Source organism: Watersipora subatra, chromosome 5 (genome assembly GCF_963576615.1).
Source record: "Watersipora subatra chromosome 5, tzWatSuba1.1, whole genome shotgun sequence".
Lineage (NCBI taxonomy): Eukaryota > Metazoa > Bryozoa > Gymnolaemata > Cheilostomatida > Watersiporidae > Watersipora > Watersipora subatra.
Genome location: NC_088712.1, coordinates 56,707,716 through 56,725,823, shown reverse-complemented (window position 1 = coordinate 56,725,823; position 18,108 = coordinate 56,707,716). Strand labels below are relative to the sequence as shown.

General features: G+C 35.7%; 1 protein-coding gene across 2 annotated transcripts; it reads right to left on the bottom strand.

Moving 5' to 3' along the window:
* Positions 1-383: 383 nt before the first annotated feature.
* On the bottom strand, positions 384-15,581 carry LOC137396957 (uncharacterized). 2 transcript variants are annotated; one of them, XM_068083243.1, is made up of 4 exons: positions 15,421-15,581; positions 6,282-6,458; positions 1,575-1,739; positions 384-602 (listed from the first exon to the last, which is right to left on the bottom strand). In XM_068083243.1, the coding sequence occupies exons 1-4, from the start codon at positions 15,449-15,451 to the stop codon at positions 553-555; spliced, it is 423 nt and encodes a 140-aa protein (XP_067939344.1). In that variant the 5' UTR covers positions 15,452-15,581; the 3' UTR covers positions 384-552. The 2 variants fall into 2 exon arrangements, with proteins under 2 accessions (XP_067939344.1, XP_067939343.1); XM_068083242.1 differs by lacking the exon at positions 15,421-15,581 and adding an exon at positions 12,359-12,408.
* Positions 15,582-18,108: the final 2,527 nt, after the last annotated feature.

The window sequence follows — 18,108 nt, the reverse complement described above, 5'->3', positions numbered from 1 at the left end:
TCATTGTTTACCACCCTCCATTATGCTAAAATATGCTGTCAGAGCCATTAGTTGGCTCCGTAATAATCAGTGGTTTTAGCAGTAATGCCGAATGATTATTTCAAAACACTACTTGCAACAAAAAGCTACTTGCAAAACCAATAGCTTTAATGAATGCTTCATATCGTCAGAGCCAACGATATCAAAGTTTGGCTGCTTCAGTGAAAGTCAATTAGATGTCTTACAGACAAGCTTTTAAATAATTTGCCCAAAGAGGTCAATATTCCGGAGTCAGGTTTTCCAAATTATTTTGGTTAGTAGAAAGGAGCATAACAGTCAACCCGTTAGATGATAACTGTTTCAGAGTGTGTTTAGCTAGGATATATGACATAAACTATTTTTGTATCAAACGTAAAAAATTTATTTTGCACAAATGAAATTGCACCAAAAGCATAGATAAATTAATACATTAAGAAAATATTATTCAAAATTAAAAAGAATTGTTGATAAAAAAGCAAATAAAAAGGTTCTACATAAATAATCATAAATATGTAGCATACACTTTCAATTTTTTTATTCTGGAATGGTCATGGCCGCCTGATATAGAGATTGAGCCATCGTTGCTAAAAACAGAGCAGATAACCGTAAAAACAGTTGAACAGTTAACAGTTGATGACAGTAAAAATTTACAAGCAGTAGTTTCACACACAACTTTATCAAACTCAGGCATTAAGTTTAATATTACCTTTCACATTTGCTTTTCTGTAGAAATTTCTTAAAGACTTTATTATCTTCACTTATTACCTATTTTTAATTTGTAATTTTTAAATGTGTGAGTTCAATTTTTAATGTAGGCCTACTGTTACGCTCCTATTTCTAGTTTTTCCTAAGGTTTGATAGCTAAATCTGTAAAGGCTAAATACTTTTCACGGGGACAATTGTAATATCGCTTGTATTATCTCTACATATTTGTATTATGTAAAGGAATTGCCTCAACATTCTCTCTCTGTTCAGTTAGATTAAGTATCAAACAAACTGACATCCCATTTTTACGTGTGTACCAGTATCGAGAAGTACCGGTATCATAGTGTTCAAAGTTTTAAAGGATGGCGTCTGCTGGAACAGTGACCTTTTTAACCTTAGCCCATATTAATTGTATCATTACTAAATCACTTTTCCTTGTAGTCGTAGCAAAAGGGACTTTATTTCACCATTACTTGCTGATTATCTCACATTTACATTTAAACACCTTTACAGTTGTTTCATTTTTCCTCTTAGTTTATTTGAACAGCCCAAAACACTTTTCACATGATATGAAATTTGAAAGCTACGGCTGTTTGAAAAAGTCTGAAAACTTTCACAGTATGTTTTATTTTTTCTCTTAATTGTTTTGAACTGCAAAAAATTTTTTATCATGATATGAAATTTGAAATTTAGAGTGGTAAATGTTGTCATATGTTCAATAAAAATAAAGTTAATTTTTTATTATCCCGGCAACGGCAGACACTCAGTAGTAGTTTTGTGTTATTTACCGATGAAAATTACAAAGAATTTTGGCGTTTGTTATAATTATGTGGATTATAAGATAGATTTACCTGCTAGAAGAATAGTGGAGACAGCTAAAGAAGAGGTTGTATTACACTTGTTTCCGTCACAGGAACACTGCCACAACTCACCACCAGGTTTAAATAAACGATCCCTTATTCTATCTCTTTCCTTGCAGTGGCTGTTGTTATACTTTTTTCCACACGATCTTAAAACTGCAGAGAAAATTAGATAAACTTATGAACCAAATGTAATATATGTACATAAGTACTAGTCACGGCTGCGAAACGAAACAACGCATAGCAAAATATTACAAATTTGAACATATCAAATTTATGCAAGACAAACATGACCTGAAAAAAGCTGAACTGAATTTATTGGAAGTGAAAATGAGGCATTGGGAGGAAATTCCATGAGCAAGCAAAACTCATGAATAATGCACGCATAATAAGAAGCTAAAAAAATTTATTTGTCAAAATTTTGACATAACCGTGCTACATCACAAAAAATACATACAAAATGACATCACTAGTTGGTATTGGCCATAGACCTATTAACTATACATATACGTATACACATACATATAGTTAATAGGTCTATGGTATTGGCTATCGCGTCCAAATTGAAGCATATTTTGTCTCTATTGGGTCAGTCTTTTTGCAATTATAGGCGTAATAATCGCAGTTTGATTTGATCTGATCGTTTTAACTCCAATCAAGTTTATCAAGTATAATCTTGAAACATTTTGGTAATCAGATCAGTTCAAACATCAAAAAAGATCACAACAATAGAATAAATACTGTACTTTCTGATAAAGTTTACTAAAGATTTTGAACAAGTTTATCTTTAAACGGAGTTATTAATAACACATAATACATTTAATAATACATTTAAAGTTGAAGTCAAAAAATATCTTGCCGAATAAAAAAGCTTACATAAATCCGCCTAAATGCTAGACGGAAATTTAGGAAATTATGAAAAATAGAAATTATCATTAAATGTAAATTATTAAAAACTTTATTTTAATTAAATGTGAATAATATTCTTTATATTGTTTAACTAGGCGGATGCTTGGCGTTGCACGAGTGATGAATATAAGGTTGTGCATAGAAAATTTATTTTTATCAACATATACAACATTTACCATTTTAACATTTTAATGAAGGTACAGTCAAACATGGATAACTCGTCCACGGATAGCTCGAACACATGGTTAATTCGAACATTTCCTTTGGTCCGTTCCCACGTAATGATAAATTGCTATAGATAACTCGAACTCAACACTGTTAATTCGAACTGTTTTTTTGCCCAACAGCTACCGAAACGGTTGTTTTCGCTTTAGAAAATCACTTTATTCAAAGCCATAGAGGTAAACTTCATCTTTTCGTAATTGATAAGCGTCGTTATTACCACCATCGGCAAAATATTTTTGTCAACGACTTTTCTAAAAGTGGTGAAATTTGATTTATATTGCGATACGATGAATAGCACGGGTTAGCCGGGTCACGCGCGCAAGAATTTTCGCCACGCACATACAAAACAAAAATCGTATGTTGTTTTGCATGTGCGTGGCGAAAATCCTTGAGTGCGTGACTCAGCTAGCCCGTGATGAATAGTTTTCCGACGTTGATTCCGTGTTGAATCAACGTCGGAATGTTGAATGTTTAAAACGTCTTAAAAAATGTTGTAATTAAACGTATACGTTGTCTGAGCTACAAAAAACCATTCATCGTTTGACCTAAACACAGAATACGTGTGTACATTCAATAAGTATCTATTAAAAAAGTGTGAGTGATATAGAATGTACCGTAAAACCTCGTAAAACTTCTAATTGAACTGCCTCGGAGTGTTGCTCTTAACGAATCCCAGGTAAAGTAAGGTAATCTGCATAAACTTCAAGAAAAAACGGCAAAATTGATCGTGGGTAAAACCCCAAAAGAAAAAAATGTCTTTTCTTTTGAGCATTTCAACAACGATCAAGTTTTGCCAATGTCAATCTGAAAAACGTCCTGGCAATAACATCACCTCAAACAACAAACCAATCTCAAGTGATAGAAAAATCTCTATACTTTTTCATGAAAACGTTTTAAACTTTACATTAGAAGCATTTAATTTGAAACAAGCCATTTGTGCTTTTGATTTATATTATAGTTTGTATATGTACATGTATCTACTAATAAATAAGTAAATATATGGACTTGTGACAATGCTCTGATAACTTGAATGCTCTGATAATTCGAACACTTTTGCTCGGTCCCTTGAAGTTCGAGTTATCCATGTTTGACTGTATTTGTATATTTTTGTGTGTGTCTGGCCAATGCATAATTTAAATATTTAAAAGCTCGAGGCATAGGTAAAACAAATTGTTGAAAAACACTTTTTACTTTTTATGCTACACTTTCGCTCAAGATTTAAAATAGGTACCTTATAAACAGGTGAAGGTAACTAAGTTAAGGCTGTTTCTTTATTCGATGAATTTGAGTAACTTAAGCTAGTAACTGAAACTAGTAACTTGAACTAGTAGCTGATGCTAGCAACTGATGCTAGTAACTGATGCTCGTAACTGATGCTGGTAACTGAAGCTAGTAACCAATGCTAGTAACTGATGCTAGCAACTGGTGCTAGTAACTGATGCTAGTAACTAATACTAGTAATTGAAGCTAGTAACTGATGCTAGTAACTGAAGCTAGTAACTGATGCTAGAAACTGACGCTAGTAACTGATGCTAGTAACTTAAGTTAGTAGCTGATGCTAGTAACTGAAGCTAGTAACTGATGCTAGTAACTGAAGCTAGTAGCTGATGCTAGTAACTGAAGCTAGTAACTGATGCTAGTAACTGAAGCTAGTAACTTTAACTAGTAACTGATGCTAGCAACTGATGCTAGTAACTGATGCTAGTAACCGATGCCAGTAACCGATGCTAGCAACTGATGCTAGCAACTGATGTTAGTAACTGATGCTAGTAACTGATGCTTGTAACTGATGCTAGTAACAGAAGCTAGTAGCTGATGCTAGTAACTGATGCTAGTAACTGATGCTCGTAACTGATGCTGGTTACTGAAGCTAGTAACCAATGCTAGTAACTGATGCTAGCAACTGGTGCTAGTAACTGATGCTAGTAACTAATACTAGTAACTGAAGCTAGTAACTGATGCTAGTAACTGAAGCTAGTAACTTTAACTAGTAACTGATGCTAGCAACTGATGCTAATAACTGATGCTAGTAACCGATGCCAGTAACCGATGCTAGCAACTGATGCTAGCAACTGATGTTAGTAACTGATGCTAGTAACTGATGCTTGTAACTGATGCTAGTAACAGAAGCTAGTAGCTGATGCTAGTAACTGAAGCTAGTAGCTGATGCTAGTAACTGAAGCTAGTAACTTGAACTAGTAACTGATGCTAGCAACTGATGCTAGCAACTGATGCTAGTAACTGATGCTAGTAACTGATGCTTGTAACTGATGCTAGTAACTGAAGCTAGTAGCTGATGCCAGTAACTGAAGCTAGTAACTGAAGCTAGTAACTGAAGCTAGTAACTTGAACTAGTAACTGATGCTAGCAACTGATGCTAGTAACTGATATTAGTAACTGATGCTAGCAACTTAAGCTAGTAGCTGAAGTTAGTAACTGACGTTAATAACTGACGCTACTAACCGATGCTAGTAACTGAAGCTAGTAACTTGAACTAGTAACTGATGCTAGCAACTGATGCTAGTAACTGACACTAGTAACAGATGCTAGTAACCGATGCTAGTAACCGACGTTAGTAACTGACGCTAATAACCGACGTTAGTAACCGACGCTAGTAATCAACACTAGCTTGATCCGGAGTGAGCTAAAAGTGTTAGAAAAAGATTACCCTTCCAAGGATTCGAACCAGGGTTTTCAAACACACGAATGTAAAGCCAAGCACATTACCTGTAAACCATGCCACCACCTTGCTACACATTGGAATAATTGTGTATGTAATCATTACGTATCACGATTCCTCACAGCAGAGGTGCCTGCAATGTGCGTATTTTAACAAAAGGCTGTTAACTGGACATACGACAAACATTTCAATTTATACTGTTTAATATAAAATTGAGTCATTTGCGAAAGAATACCAAAACAATTAAAAATTGGGAATGACGTTAATTTAAAAATTGGATTTTTTTTAGCAATGTACTTAGAGCTCAGAGCACTGATAACACATGCTGCCGGTATATGCTATGTTGCCCCGTAAGTTTGCGTTATCCGCAAAATCAAAATGACCAAAATCTACAAGTTAAACATATGTTGTTACTCACGAATCTTTATTGAATGTTTCATGTTTAAAAAAAAGAAAAAGAAAAAATGGAAGAAATTGAAGAAAAATGGAAACAGCACTTGCAAATGATATGTAAGGAAATGCTGCTTAAACTATACCATTTTAATTATTTTTCACAAGTCATTGCTATTTTGTTAGCCTGCTGAGAAACAGCAAAAGACAAGAGTGTGGCGCTATGACTTTTAGGGTAGAATTCATTCTTTGTTAACAAAGCACCTGTGTTAATCCACAACATGCAAATGTTCATTGGATTAGTACGTCTGAACAATTACAAATCCTCATCGTTCACCCAATGGAACGTAGTAGCAATAAAGTGACCCGCTTCACCCTCTTGACTGGCTTAAATTAATCTCTCAAGTATAGCCAATTACAATATGGAACTGCATTACAGTAAAATCTAAAATAGCAGTGCTATTTACAGTTTGATGTCTTTTATAAATGCTAACTTGCACGAATTTTTCTTCCAAAGAGTATAATTTCTGTTTTTGATTTGGAGCATCCGTCGTGTTTTCCTTGCGGACAATCCTGAAGATGTTGAGGTGGATATTTGTACTCGTCAGTGCAATACAAGTCATGACTAGAGCAGACATAGCATCGCAAAGAGTGTGCTTCGATGCAGCATCCTGCAAAGAAATACAGGAGTTCTCGAGTTAAACAGAAAGGCTAAAATGGCAAAATCTATTTTTAACTTATTCAATTAAGCCTACAATGTTTACGCACTCTGTTCTACTGTGAGAATGATACAGATTTGGAATTGTGTGCTCGTAGAGTTACCGGGTGATAAGAATTTCAATGAAATTTTGCATGCGGCAGATTAATGCGAGAGCTTAGTTAAAAATGAAGAGGAATTCTGCGCCTGATGTCAAAGTGGCACGCTTTTGTCTCGCTCAGCTGTGAACTTTTATAATATGAACGAATAAGCGTGGAAGATTTTTTAAATAAAGTAACTTGCATAGCATTTTTTGCTCACCATCCGCAAGTGTCATTTTCATCATTCGTAAGCATGAAATAAATGACCAAAATTCGTGAAGAAAAAGACTTGCTTAATTTGCGGATTTTGTTGTTTCCATATTGCAGCTGGCGCAAACTGTTGGATTAACCATACTATGAAAACGTAGTGATGATTGCTTATGGAGAAACTGCCTAACAAGAATTATAACAAACTTGTATGTTTTTTGAGTTATTTTTGAGGTTTACAACACAGAGTTGCATTAACTACTAACATTGATAAACTAGACGTCAACAGAGCCTGGCAAAAATGACAACTCACTTTATATAATTATATACAGTCGAGCATGGATAACTCAAACTTCACGGGATCGAGTGAACGTGTTCGAGTTATCAGAGCATTCAAGTTATGAGAACACTGTCACAAGTGCATGTATTTATCAGTACATATACAAACTATATATAAATCAAAAGCATTGATTGCTCGTGGCAAGTTAACGGACCTCTCATGTGTTTGAGTTATCAGAGCGCGCAAGTTATCAGAGCACTGTCATAAGTTCATGTATTTATTAGTAGATACATGCACATTTACAAACTATAATATAAATCAAAAGCATAAATGGCTTGTTTCAAAGTAAATACTTCTAATGTACAGTTAAAAAATTTTTTTTTCAGAAAGTATAAAGATTTTTCTATCATTTGAGATTTATTTGTTGTTTCATGTGATGTGACTGCCAGGATGTTTTCAGATTAAAGCTGGGAAAACTTGATTGCTGTTGAAATGCTCAGAAAAAGAGACATCTTTTTTTTGAGCGCTTTAACCAAGACCAATTTTGCCAATTTTGCTTGAAGTTTATGCGAAGGTTACCTCACATTTCCTTGCCTTCGAAGGACCATCGCTAAGCGGATGTTTGGTAAAAATCAAATTTCACCAAACCTTTGGAAAAGTTGTTGTCAAAAATATTTTGCCGATGATGGTAATAACAACGCCTATAAACTACTAAAAGTTGAGGTTTATCTCTATGGCTTGGAATAAAGTGATACTCTAAAGCGATAATGACCATCTTGGTAGCCGTTGGGCAAAAAACTGTTCGAGTTAACAGAGTTGAGGTCGAGTTATCAAAAGCAATTTATCAATGCGTGGGAACGGACCAAACAAATTTGTTTGAGTTAACCATGCGTTCGCGCTATCCGAGGGCGAGTTATCCATGTTTGACTGTGTTTATGAAATATATTTATATTATATTATATTTGAATATGATAAAGAGTTTAAAATAGTTTTGATAGACTCGTTAGTAAATACTCTGTCTCAGTGGAGAGCGAGTTTCATCACTATGAAAAGAGGTTCGACAGCACCACCGGTTGCATTCACTAGTCTGAGCTACTTAAACAATTTATAGTTATCAACACAATCAATGTTATTAGATAGTATATTCAAAATTGAACAATTATACGAGAATTTCCATCTATAAAAAGTACGCGTGAAAGACTTGCTGTTTGTGCTGTCAAATTATAACAAAAATAACTGAATAAGATCTTTTGCACTACACTTTGATTTAGCTTTCATGGTGCTTTAAAAGTGACTGACCAAGTTGAACTTGAGGAGAGATCTTCTTTTGGCAATGAAGATGCAGACGTTCTGGGGCTAAAAACTATATTCATAAAGGCCACTTTGACATTGTGAGTGTTTTAGTATGTGCCGATTCTGTCTGTTAGTTTATGTGGGTGTGCGTGCATATCTGGGTGCGTATCTGGGTGCGTATCTGGGTGCGTACCTGGGTGTGTGTGTGTGTGTGTGTGTGTGTGCGTGTGTGTGTGTGCTTGTTAGCGTGGCTATACGTGTGGCGTTATTTAGTGTTGAGCCGGTATATAATTTAGTTCTGGGTAGAATATCCTTGCACTTTTTTGTCAGTTTTTCCGATGTCGGTATCCTCGGTATTTACCATCTTCGGTATCCTTTGCCAACTAAGAAAGTTCGGTATTGTCGGTATTGTAGTTCGGTATATGGTTTCCGGGTGTGTTTAACTTCAGCTTACCTGCTGCCCATTTTTATATAACGCAGGTGGGGATAAATCAAACATAAAACGTATAAATATATCAAACGTATCAAATATCAAACGGGTTTTATCAAATATAAAATGTAATATACGCTTTATATTTGATAAAATATAAAACGTATATTACGTTTTACATTTGATCAATGTAAAACGTAATACAATACTAGATACCTATAGGTAAGCGTGGTAATGTTCGTTGAAGAAGGAGTTATGATATAATTCACATGTGTTGTGTTTTCAGAATGTCTGAGAAAAAAAGTTGTGATAGCCAATGTGCGCTGAGCGACTCCTTTTGATTAGCGTGTCCCTTAAAGATGCGTTTTTGCTAATAACAATAACATTAATTGACGCACGATTTTTCTTTTTCATTTTTCTCATTTCTTTCTCATTCAGTTACATAGCGATTGTGGGTAAGACATCAAATGAGCTCTTTCATAAGCAGCTCATTGTGCGGGAGATTCTCCTGCGCACATGTCGCTGGTAATGCTGTAGCCTGTCAACTACAAAAATCTTTCCGAATAACCAATTACCGATAGGCTTTCACGGATAAATACCGATCACCGGTCACCGAAAATGATTGGTTTTCCGGATACCGATAATCACTCCGTGTCAGAAAAGCGGATAACTCCTTACTGGCCCAGCACTAGCGTGTATGTGGGTGAGAGTCTGGCTGTGTGAGTGTGCTGGCTGTGTGCGTGTGTGCGTGTGTGTCTGTGCGTGTGCTGGGTGTGTGTATGTATGTGCTGGGTGTATGTGCGTGGGTGTCTGTGTGTAAGCCTGCATAAGTCTTATGTGTTCCAACATTTTTTGACCCTTCTTGTCTCATATTTGATAAGCCTTCCACCGTGTCACTAATATAATTGCTCTCAGAATCGGTTTGGTTCCTAAGAATGAGCCTTGTAAACATGCACCATGCCAGGCTCACTACTAGTACAAATAAAAGGTAAAAAATTAAATACCTAAATTCAAACCTATTCATATAAATAAAATCTCTGAATTTGTTTTAAGAATACTTCAGTAGCACTCAACAAAAGAGAATATATAAATGGAATCATATGCAGTATAACAAAATATACAAAAGTATAAATTTAGAACTCAGTACAAATCCTAAAAAATTTCCACAAAATCGAGAGCTAAATTTAGATATTCACATGAGCGAGTAAAAATCAATCTTACCAAAAAACTAACACATTCAACTACAAATCAAAGATCTTTTCTTTAGAATACTTAACACCTACTTTACTAGAAAATAATTTTTGTTGCCTGATTAGGTTTGAGGCACTAAAAATAGTCATAAATTTTGGAGACGAGCATAAAAAAGTGTGGAGTACTAAAAGTCTTTGAAAGGATATAATCTACCCGTCATGTTTCACTGTCAAAATCATACCTTAAAAACTTAATTAACATACAATGTAGGAGCTGATTGTAAACGTTTATACAAAATGCAGAGGAGTCTCAGAAACTCCTAAAAGTTGACTGGAAAACCTTATATATCTTGCTTGAGAACCATTGCATTCAAAGAAAAATACATTGAACAACTTAGCAAATAGCATTTAGAAATAGAACATAAATTTTGCCATCTAGAAATTTTTAAGATTTGATGTCACTTAAATATGCAGTTCGTATCATGGAAAAATCTCACAACAGTGATTTTATTTGCGTGATGCCGTGCAGAAAGTTTCGGTGATTTGGGTAAAAGCTTTAACGTTGTCTGAATGAACTATCTGCTCAACTTATGAGTATTTTTTATTGTTATGTTCGGTGCCAATCCTTCATGAAGGAAAGTTACAGGAAACTTCATTGACAAAGGTCTAATGTCAACAGTAGCTGTCAGCAAAACACGGAGCCCTACCTAATGAATAAACAAGATTTATTGCTAACACGCTGCTTCTCACTTAGATAAGTCCTCTCATGAGCGATAGATGAGATCACTCTCTTTTTCTCTCTTTCTCCCTCTCTCTTTTTCCCTCTCTCTCCCTCCCTCTCTCTCTCTCTCTCTCTTTCTACTTCTTCCTCTTCCTCTCCCTCTCTCTCTCTCCTCTCCCTCTCCCTCTCCCTCTCCCTCTCCCTCTCCCTCTCCCTCTCCCTCTCCCTCTCCCTCTCCCTCTCCCTCTCCCTCTCCCTCTCCTCTCCTCTCCCTCTCCTCTCCTCTCCTTCTCCCTCTCCCTCTCCATCTCTCTCTCTCTCTTCCTCTCTCTCTCCCTCTCCCTCCCGCCCTCTCCCCTTCTCTCTCCCTCTCTCCCTCCCTCCTTCTCTCCCTTCTCTCTCTCTCTCTCTCTCTCTCTCTCTCTCTCTCTCTCTCTCCCTCCTCTCTCTCTCTTTCTCTCTCTCTCTCTCTCTCTCTCTCTCTCTCTTTCTCTCTCTTTCTCTCTCTTTCTCTCTCTTGCTCTCTCTCTTTCTCTCTCTCTCTCTCTCTCTCTCTCTCTCTCTTTCTCTCTCTTTCTCTCTCTTTCTCTCTCTTTCTCTCTCTTTCTCTCTCTTTCTCTCTCTTTCTCTCTCTTTCTCTCTCTTTCTCTCTCTTTCTCTCTCTTTCTCTCTCTTTCTCTCTCTTTCTCTCTCTTTCTCTCTCTTTCTCTCTCTTTCTCTCTCTTTCTCTTCTTCTCTTTCTCCCCTATTTCTTTCTCTCTCCCACTCACTCTACTCTCTCCCTTTATCTCCTTCTTTCTCCCTCTCTCTTACTCTCTCTTACTCTCTCTCTCCCTCTCTCGCCTTTTTTCTCCCAATCCCTTTCCCCTCACTCTCTCCTCTCTCTTTCCTTTTTAAAAACATGCTTTCAATTACTTTTGCAATTGGAATTTTTTGCATGAAAAACAACACAATGTATAGCACTGTTTGACTAGATTCAAATGTAGTTTGCAATCAAATTTAATTAAAGCACAGTACACTCTTTTTGCTTGGTCTATGTTAGTAGTCACCTTCTTTATAAACTCTGTGATATCAAAGGCTGGAAATGTTAGATATATAAAATGGAGTTCTTATAAAAATATACATGCTTTTCAAATAAGAGGTAATTTTAACGATAAGCTTTCTAACTCAGATCAAGGGGATGGTCTACACCACTAGGCAGTGTCAACTTGAATATCCTTAGCAAGAACTAGCATTGCTAACTTTGTAATAGTCTACACTCCAGTATGTAGCAGATAGTTGTGATTTCTCACAAAAACTATTATCTGCTACATGGATACATTTTTCATGAGATGATGTCTTGATGTTTACTCTTGTAGATGTAGATTATCACTCAATTAGGCTTTTCCTTAATTTATTTTGCTTACCATTAACCGAGCCAGCGGTGTGACTAAATTACCATATATATATATATATACTTGTACACAAACAGTGTCTTTAGCAATGCACGGAAACATAAATTTACCATTCAGAGGGCTAAGCAAACATGCCTACACTGCCAATCCACCCTAGCAATCCCCCTTACACATTCTTTAGAAAGAAAGAGCTTTAGGTTTTTAATTGCACCCAACTATCACATTTATGCAACGTTTAAGGTTAACAATGCGACTAACCTAGTAGTATGAAGAAGCAGAGCAGGTGCATAGAGACGCGAGATGTTCGCCAGCATGCAGTATAAATGATTGAGTAGCAATTGACTCCTATTTATGGATTCAACATGGCCAGGAGTGTAGCAAAGGGTAGGAAAGGGGTACACTTGAATCTTAGTTGGTGTTTCATAGAGCTTGCAGCTCTACTGTATTGTAGAATAGACATTGAAAATTTTATTTCTCTTTTATCACTTTATTGGCGGTTATCTTTACTATAATAAGAGTTGAGTCTAACCATTCATCTGTCTGAATTTGCGGTGACAGCACTACAGCAAAACAGCTGCCTCCCACAGTAGATGAACTTGGACCCTTTCTTTTACAGAACGACAGGCTATTCACTACACTACTCGGCCACCTTACTGCATCACAGGATAATTATGCATACATTGATTACTCATGACAGTCTCTCATGGCCCACAGAACCGCCAAGGCTACTATAGTTTCAGTAATTTCATTTCAAGTGAGCCGATTCTTTAAATTAGGTCATAAAGAGCACAGTTGCTCAATCAAAGTAAACAAAGATGCATTATATTTATATATTTATATTTATGTTGATTTATTTAGATTTTTATTTTATGCTCTAAAAGTTCTTACCTTTTTTTAATCATTGCAACTTCACAAAAATTAAAAAATTATAATTTTTGAAATAAGCTTTATCTGGGAAATTTTTTTTTCAAGACCGAAGCCATGAAACTATAAAATGTTAATGTTTGAAAATTTCAAGTGCCACAAAACATTAACTGACAGCTCAAATTTTTATTGCATTAACATACGTAGAGCAGATGACATTACAGAACGAGGTTTCACAAATATTTTTGGTGTAATTTTGACCAAATACCATGTGTTTTCAACAGTTTTAAATTCAGAAAAAAGACCGGAAAATTTTCAATCTTTGCAAAATATTGATTGGAAACATCTGGGATGATATATAATTATATAAAAAATACTTGTTTTTTGAACTACGTTATCTAAAAATTGTCTTTTCGAGATCTTTATGAAAACAAAGCATGCTTTGGCAGTTTTTAGACCCATGCATTCTGAAAATAGCTAATGTTTCTAGACAACTTTTTAAATTTCTTATTTGTTTGAAGGAAGAATTCTTACTAGCGTACTACCCAAGATGCATGCACAGGCTGATTGATCTAATTCTATAACTACCACTGAAAATTTAATGTAGGATTCTAAATACAGCACAGATTCTTTCCTTATTCCTGAAATCTGATTCGACCTTGTGTTGTGATTATTTGTCATGTTAGGTAACCGTGACAACACAAAATTACAACAAAATAGAGAAAATGTTAAAGAGTGGCGAACGACACATTTGCTTCTGTCTCGCGTTCACACATTGGCTAATGTTTTTGTCCCCAAAACTGGTCTGCTGCTCTTCTAACACCAAAATAATTGGTGAAAAATAAAAAGTGAAGGTTATATTGTAGTAAATAGATATAATTTTAAAATGCTGTCTGTCAACCTTTACCTGCTTTGATATGTCCACTGATATCTGCTTATAGACTTGGACTTCAATTGATCACGAGTTTAATTTCAAAATTAATAAGCAAATGATCGATCATTATTAAATTATTAATTATATTAAATTATTAACAACCAAATGTATAAAATAAAAATAAAACTGTCCGTAAAGCAGTTCGCTGCTGTTATAAATAGACAATGACGAATAACTGGCAGAGGTTAAAAGCCAAATAGATGCACTAATAACTCTACTAAGGTAAGGTAACTCTAAAGTGAACATCTCTCTGGTACTATTTCCATCTTCATCTTAGAAAACTACGTCTATTCACTATAAACTCTGGCAACAAAAGTATATTTAAGAAAAACACAGTATTCAATACGTACACTGTGCAATGAAACACAGTACAAGATATACAGTTAGCGGAGCATTGTTTATCCGCCATAAGTTATATATGAGAACACCACTATATTCGTTGACAACACCAATTTAGAATATCTTCAGAGAGTTGGGTCATAATGATTGTGTAATCGTTTTTGCACTATTATCAAATTATATTTTAGGCTTATCGATAGTCAACTCTTTTGCTACTGAGTGTCGTATGGCCCTGAAGGGTTATTTAAGGCTATCTAAACCTTCAACCTATGTATTAGATATAAAGCAGTTTTTACCAGGTTTAATTAATTAAAAATTTTATATTAAGTCGATTATAAGTCGACTTAATAATTCAGTTCAGTCGACTTATATTCTTTTATTATAAGTCGACTGAACCAGATATTTCTTAAAAGTCTTTTAAACTTAGCAGCTAATGCATTTATGCTGTAAGTTATTTAATATAAACACTGACCTAGGTTGTTAATTTTTACCATTTTGGCATCTTAATATTATTAGACGAAAGAAAAATAGGTGTTCAAATATAGCCCAATGATACCATAGTTTTCACCATGCAGAAATCACGCAGCCAAAGGCAACTTAGTTAATAATTATCGTGTTTGTTAACTTTCAAAGATCTAGTAAAATGGGTGCTTTCCCTAACTTAGTCGATTGCCTTTTAGTCTTTCACCAGAACTTCTTACTTGATACGCTCCCAAAAGTCAGACAGAAATTTGGCAGTTTAGCTTAGCACTGGCGCCGGACAAGCCAATGTCAGATTTAACGTATGAGATTGTTGTAGGACTCAGTAAAACACATTAGTGACCTTTTGAAAGTGCTGTAGTGACCTCAACAGCACTCCTATTGACTTTAGCCATTGGCCCAGCAGCCTTAGTTTTGAGGGAGCCTTGCCTTGTGTAAAAAGCAAACACATGTAAATATCGTTAGAAACACTTGACTATTAATTAGATATAACAGGCAGACGAGACAAAAAAGGTAGCCAAGTTCGAGTCTACAAATTCACAGCTAGCCTTAGTTCTTAATGATGATAACATATATTGAAGCATTGTCTATTCTCAATAAGAAAACAATGTAATTTCGCATGATCAAGGCTGGTGACAAGAATAAAGATTGAAGCTGAAAAGTGACTTGAAGCTGAACAATGACCTCAAACCTTGCTACACACCTGCCTTTAGTGCACGGTCCAGCGATATCATCAAAAGTTTCAGGTTATAATTGAGTTTACAGAAGTGCTTGTTTATTGCTCTCCTTTCATCGGCTGATTTTGTTACTGCTGGCAATAGTAAGCCTGCAAGTTCAATAAATTCAAAACTAAAAAGTGATTCGAGTTTGAACCTCTGTGATTGAGTCATTCAGAACACTTGAGTAAAAAAAAGTAGGTTGTTTCAACTTTCGATAACCCAGCCTCCACCTTCCTATCAAATCAACAAGGCAGACCTGCTCCCATCACTCAAACAGAGAACTGATTTCTGTCATGTTGTTATGACAACATAACAATAAAGCCACTTGGTAGCTGTGGTGGATCATTATTTAATCTCTACTAACGAGTTTTTAAAAATCAAACCGCTGGTTCACTCATGATGAAATCATAGCTGTGTTATGCTAGAAGAAAATTATTCAAAAAAGCACCTGTTTAGCTAGTCAGAATGCGAAGCATACACCACACTGGCACCTGTCAGCTTGTAACGTTATGAAATAGAGAGTGTAGGTTGACTCTTTAAGCTATAGTATATTTTGGTAAATGCTAGCAATCGGTTATTCCCAATTAAAACTACGAGTTTGAAGCTAAAGGTAGAAACTTAATGAATAATGAGCCTACGTCATCGTGGAACAAAGATATCATCCAACATTTATTTGCAATGGTCTACAACTACGATGAGAATAACTCTATGCCATTATACATACGCCCTTTTCTACGCCATATGCATGAGTATATATGGTAATACACACTCTTGTTACATGGCTCCGACTCAAGCCGCATATTAATTTTTTTCTGTCATGCTCGTTGCGCAGGCTGCCAGCAGGCTTAAACTCAGACAGAGGCCTCAGTGGAGTCTCTGTGGTATGAGACACTGCACCTCTTTAGATTACAAGTCAAGTTTCATGATGACTCCTAGCCATTTTATTCGCAATCATGGCCAAGTGACTTACTATTATCATGATTGACAAGCCAAATTGAATAAACACAGTCAAATTTACATTAAGTCAATAATTCGGTTTGCTATAAATTTATTAGTGAAAAATCTATTTAGAAACTTGGCTAAAACTGTGCTTTGCAGCTGTAGTAAGATTCTGAACTCTGGTAAAAACCGACTAGCCAGCAATTTGACTCAGCGCAAACTTTACGATAATAATAATAATAATAATATTTCTCTGTCTGTTTGTCTGTCTGATCTCAAAAGTGAATGTTGGAAAAAATGATTGCATGAAACTGGATTCAAACTCGCGCCGTTCTCTTGGTAGACCAACACTCTAACTACTATACCAATAGACTACCTTTGTGTCTGTCGGAATAATTGTGCACACAGTTATTATACCTGATAATCTTTCATCTCACACTGGACTGTCAGGGTACTGGTCTTTACTACATTAAGAGCAGTGTTTGTTTGTCTATCCATTTGTCATCCATTCGCAGCCCAAGTTGGAGGTTGCAAAAAAATTGCATCATACAGGATTTGAACACACAGCACTCATCTTCATAGACTAATACACTAACACCTGCAAAAATCAACCGCCATCTAGTGTTTTGTAATAATTATGCTGATAGTTATGTGCTTTACTTGCACACCTGAAGATTACTCTCAGCACACTAGACTGCCAGGGTACTAGAGACAATAATGTAGGACTAGGCTGTTTCTATTCTTTATGAATATGTCTAAAATTGCCATGTGTTAATAGTGAGGCTTGTGGTTACGTCTACATTTATTACTCATTAGCTGTGTTCACTGAATCAAAATCATCTTCCTCTGCATGTTTGTTGTCTTGGCCGCGCCAACAGCTGTTATTACCATTCCCAGTCATGAAACAATTGTGAGCACGGAATATAATGGCATACAATTACTCTCTTACGTAACAAAGCTTTGACAAAACTCCAGTGTCCTAGCTAACATTGCAAATGTCGGCTTGTAGACAAAAACTGTTGATTTAACAATTAAAGTCTGTGAACCAGGACATGCCTTGTGTAAACATCACATCGTTAGAAACGCTTGACTATTAATTAGATAACAGGCAGATGAGACAAAAAAAGGTAGCCAAGTTCGAGTTTACAAATTCACAGCTAGCCTTAGTTCTTTACAGCTAGCCTTAGTTCTTCAATTCTATTATTTCTTGCCTCACAATCAAACGAAATCAAATATTTATCTAGAAACTTTCAAGTTCCCAAAAAAGGTTTTTACATTGAAATTTCAGGCACATTAGAGGCAGAATAAATGCCTTTATAAAACTGTAGTACTAGTATTAGTCTTTCAATGACCACTGTAAAATATATTGGAGACAGAAGAGTGACAAAAATCTTTGCTTTTAGTACTTTAACATAACAACCACTGTTATATTAACTAGAACATTCGCCAGTCCCGTGCACAGTGAGAGATCGTCATGAGTTGGCAGTACACAGCGGAGAATTATCCAGTCAATTGTTAGGACTGCTGAGTGGTGCTACGGAAGTCTTGCCTTTGCATCTTACACCCTGGGTTTGATTCCTACGTAAGGCGATCTTTTGATCCTAATCCTCCTAACGTGGCTTCAGACAGACAGACAGACAGACAGACACTGAGATTATTATAGTAAAGATTGCTGCACAATTTCTGTTTTTTATATACAATTCGAGTAATTTTGTTTCACAATTGTTTTTAAT

What these genes read in the sequence shown, in the direction of transcription:
- LOC137396957 (XM_068083243.1), bottom strand. Translation starts at nt 15,451, where the DNA reads ATGATATCGCTGGACCGTGCACTAAAGGCAG. An exon ending in GGACCGTGCACTAAAGGCAG is followed by an intron (nt 6,459 to 15,420) that starts GTGTGTAGCAAG and finishes ATTTCTTTGCAG; the next exon opens with GATGCTGCATCGAAGCACAC. An exon ending in TGGAAGAAAAATTCGTGCAA is followed by an intron (nt 1,740 to 6,281) that starts GTTAGCATTTAT and finishes TTTTCTCTGCAG; the next exon opens with TTTTAAGATCGTGTGGAAAA.